The following is a 2103-nucleotide window of genomic DNA, read 5'->3' on the forward strand; positions in this document are numbered from 1 at the left end:
TACGCCCCAAGTGCGTCACCATGACTACCTGTGCTATTTATTACGCAGGTGCTACCTTTGCAAATCAGTGTGTGAAGTGATGTGGATGATGAAAAAGATCGTGGTCAATTTATATTATGTACACGAGACTACATCACACTAGGCTAAGGGAGCATCCCTACATCCTCTCAGTCGTTGGGAAAATTGCAATATTATCACTTTACTTCGACACGAGGGTTCTCGGGTAAAAATCGTGATAAAAAGAAACCAAGTGTAGATAAGCCCGCCTAGTAGTGTTGGGGTTTGCGCGTTTGCAAACCATGCTTAAGATCCCAAGTGTGATTTCTGTAAGAGTAAACATGGATTTTATTTTTAAAAAATTAAAATTCTATTGTAAATGATAATGAAGTGCGTATTATGTCCTGCTGGATGACTTTCTTTCAACGCAAAGATGCTCAGGCTACCAGATTACAGAGACCTATGAAACAAATAATTTCAATCGTTGAAAAATAATTTTAGCATAGGGTCAAAGCACCAGTATATGACCACCCCCCAGTTAATGACCATTGGTTAATAAAACACAATATAATAATAATTGCTACATGTGTCCAGTCAAAATACTTTTTACACTAGAAACTATGACAAAAGTAGTAAGCGGACACATCTTTTGGTAAGAAACAAATCTATCAGTTTCGAACTGTGAGTTGTCAAAAGGTAATAGTGCGTCTTGCCGTTATTGTTCTGAGATTGATAGTGTTTTTATAAGGAAAGGTGTGGTTAGTGTTTTATTTGATGCTATTTCTTATGCAATTCTTTGAATATATCCATATTCTAATGTGTAAGGGTGTTTTATAATGTAATGATGTAACTAGATCTGAGTATTATTTTTACTGGGGTAGTAGTGGTCATTCACTGGTGATTCTGCTATTTTTTTAGAGTAATATTAATTATAATTGTAATATTCGTATTTCAATAAAAAGTAAAAGAACTTAAAAAAATAATGTGTTTTTTATTGTTTTCTTTTATTTTGTACGCTTGGATATTAAAATTTATACCTTTAATGTGGATGTCACTACAAGCTGAACCTTAAACGATCATTCATTGGTGCTTTGACCCTATCTGAATAAGTGAACTGAATAAGTTTTATAACAGATGACAAGCTATATGTCGATAGTTTATCGAAACGAATTTTTAAAATATTTTGCGTCAATATGTGTATTTTATTTTTATATAAATGAATAAATCACGACACACAATAAATGAATAAATTAGTTCTCTGTCAAGGAGATTAAGGGAAAGAATATGTTTTAATTGCCAAATGGGCGAAGTATGAAAACATCAATTCACTGTCCGGGATCCAATTCACTGTCCAATCGTGTGGATGGTTGTCGGAAACGGGCAGGCGAGTTGAAGACATTTTCTTTTTTAACCTCCGAAACCGTACAGGGTGCGGCCCTGGCGCTTGAGGGCGTAGACGACGTCCATGGCGGTGACAGTCTTCCTCTTAGCGTGCTCGGTGTAGGTGACAGCGTCTCTGATAACGTTCTCAAGGAACACCTTCAGCACCCCGCGTGTCTCCTCGTAGATCAGGCCGGATATGCGCTTGACTCCGCTGCGACGAGCCAGACGGCGAATGGCGGGCTTCGTGATACCCTGGATGTTATCACGCAGAACCTTCCTGTGACGCTTGGCGCCTCCTTTTCCCAGGCCTTTTCCTCCCTTTCCGTGACCGGTCATTCTCGCAAGTGGTTTTCTTCAAATTTTCTCAAAAACAAAACTCGAGAGCACGGCGTGCGACCGTGCCGGACAGTGAACTGTGAGTGAGAAATTGGTAAAATATTAAATGGAATCCAGAAAAAAGAGAGCTTGAATTTAATGTATGTTTCCTGTCAAACTGACAAAGGAATCTTAAGATTTTGTTTTATTTGTAAATAGCTTTTTATGATATTCTTTTAATCAAAATGTATTTGTAATATAAACATTTATCGTGCTGCAATGTATTGCAATTTCATCTTTAAAGTTGATACATATTAAAATAAATACATATTTGGTTATCACTTTAAGCGCAGTTATAATAAGTTTATTTAGTGCTTAAACAAACGTTTAAAGCCCTGTGTGGAACAT

The 2103-nt window shown here is 36.9% G+C and overlaps 1 protein-coding gene across 1 annotated transcript; it reads right to left on the minus strand.

The window, feature by feature from the left end:
* Positions 1-1366: 1366 nt before the first annotated feature.
* Positions 1367-1716, minus strand: LOC148283760 (histone H4-like). The gene has a single exon (XM_088243304.1). The coding sequence runs from the start codon at positions 1714-1716 to the stop codon at positions 1405-1407; it is 312 nt and encodes a 103-aa protein (XP_088099430.1). The 3' UTR covers positions 1367-1404.
* Between the last annotated feature and the right edge of the window lie 387 nt (positions 1717-2103).

The sequence above is a fragment of the Micrasema longulum genome, unplaced genomic scaffold (genome assembly GCF_059751315.1).
Source record: "Micrasema longulum isolate JH-2025_06_02 unplaced genomic scaffold, ASM5975131v1 h1tg000201l, whole genome shotgun sequence".
Taxonomy (NCBI): Eukaryota; Metazoa; Arthropoda; class Insecta; order Trichoptera; family Brachycentridae; genus Micrasema; species Micrasema longulum.

Coding starts and splice junctions, on each gene's coding strand:
- LOC148283760 (XM_088243304.1), bottom strand. CDS start 1,716: ATGACCGGTCACGGAAAGGGAGGAAAAGGCCTGGGAAAAGGAGGCGCC.